Source organism: Charadrius vociferus, unplaced genomic scaffold, assembly GCF_000708025.1.
Source record: "Charadrius vociferus isolate BGI_N301 unplaced genomic scaffold, ASM70802v2 scaffold27, whole genome shotgun sequence".
NCBI classification, from domain to species: Eukaryota; Metazoa; Chordata; class Aves; order Charadriiformes; family Charadriidae; genus Charadrius; species Charadrius vociferus.
In genome coordinates this window covers 122,262-123,193 of record NW_009649173.1, presented here as the reverse complement: position 1 = coordinate 123,193, position 932 = coordinate 122,262, and the positions used below count along the sequence as shown (strand labels likewise).

The window sequence follows — 932 nt, the reverse complement described above, 5'->3', positions numbered from 1 at the left end:
GTAGTCATCCTCATCGCGGCTGGTGGGCAGGGGGGGGGATGGCGGGAGGGGGACGTCCAGGCGGTCCCTGCCGAAAAGCTTGACCTGGGGCCGGGGAAAGAGCCTGAATTTCCTATTGAGGGAAAGCTTGGAGGAGAGCGTCTCCCGCATACCCCGGAGTGAGGAGGCGCTGAGGATGGAGAAGGGATACTCCCCCTCCTCATCCTCCTCTTCCTCGAACTCCTCGGGCTCCTCGGCCTCGGCGATCTCCTCCAGGGCCAGGGCGTAGGGGTTGCAGGAGGACTGGGCGTGCGGCGCCCACCCGCCCTCGCTGTACTGGATGCGATGCTCAGGGTATTCACTCCCTGGGTACCCCCCGGCGAGGGGCTCCGCAAAGTCCTCTTAGGGGTCCCCCCCGTAGCCAAAGGGCCCCACCGCCTCCTCGCCGTACTCCGGGTCGCTGCTGTAAGGGTCGTAGAGGGCGAGGGGGGACCTGCTGCCAAATGGCCCTTCTTCCTCAAGCTCCGCGTAGCCATAGGGGTGACCCGGCGGGTCACCATCCTCCCAAAACCCGCCATAAAAGCCATACTCGTCCTCTGCCTCGTAGCCAGGGTAGTCAGCGTAGGGGGTTGGCACCGCATCCTCAAAGCCATACCCCGCTGGGTAGGCTGGGGTTTGGATGTAGCTTTCCTCCTCCTCCGCGTAGCCATGCTGTGGGCCGTAGGCTCCATTCTCCTCCTCGGTGTAGCCACGCCAGGGGCCGTAGGCTCCATCCTCCTCGGCGTAGCCACGCTGGGGGTTGTAGGCTCTATCCTCCTCCTTGGCATAGCCATGCCGCGTGCCATAGGGTCCATCTTCCTTCTTGGCATAGCACGGCGGGAAGCCATAATTTCCATCTTCCTCCTTGGCATAGCCACGGCGGGGGCCGTAGGCTCCATCCTCCTCCTTGGCAT

General features: G+C 64.2%; 1 protein-coding gene across 1 annotated transcript in view; it reads right to left on the bottom strand.

Moving 5' to 3' along the window:
* Nucleotides 1–932, bottom strand: part of LOC104289588 (unconventional myosin-XV-like) — a 4,512-nt gene that overhangs the window by 2,414 nt on the left and 1,166 nt on the right. Inside the window, exons 3-4 of the mRNA XM_009888545.1 lie at nucleotides 415–924; nucleotides 29–315 (exon numbers count right to left, since the gene is read on the bottom strand). Of these exons, the coding sequence (XP_009886847.1) occupies nucleotides 29–315; nucleotides 415–924 (797 nt within the window). The remainder of the gene's footprint in view (nucleotides 1–28; nucleotides 316–414; nucleotides 925–932) is intronic.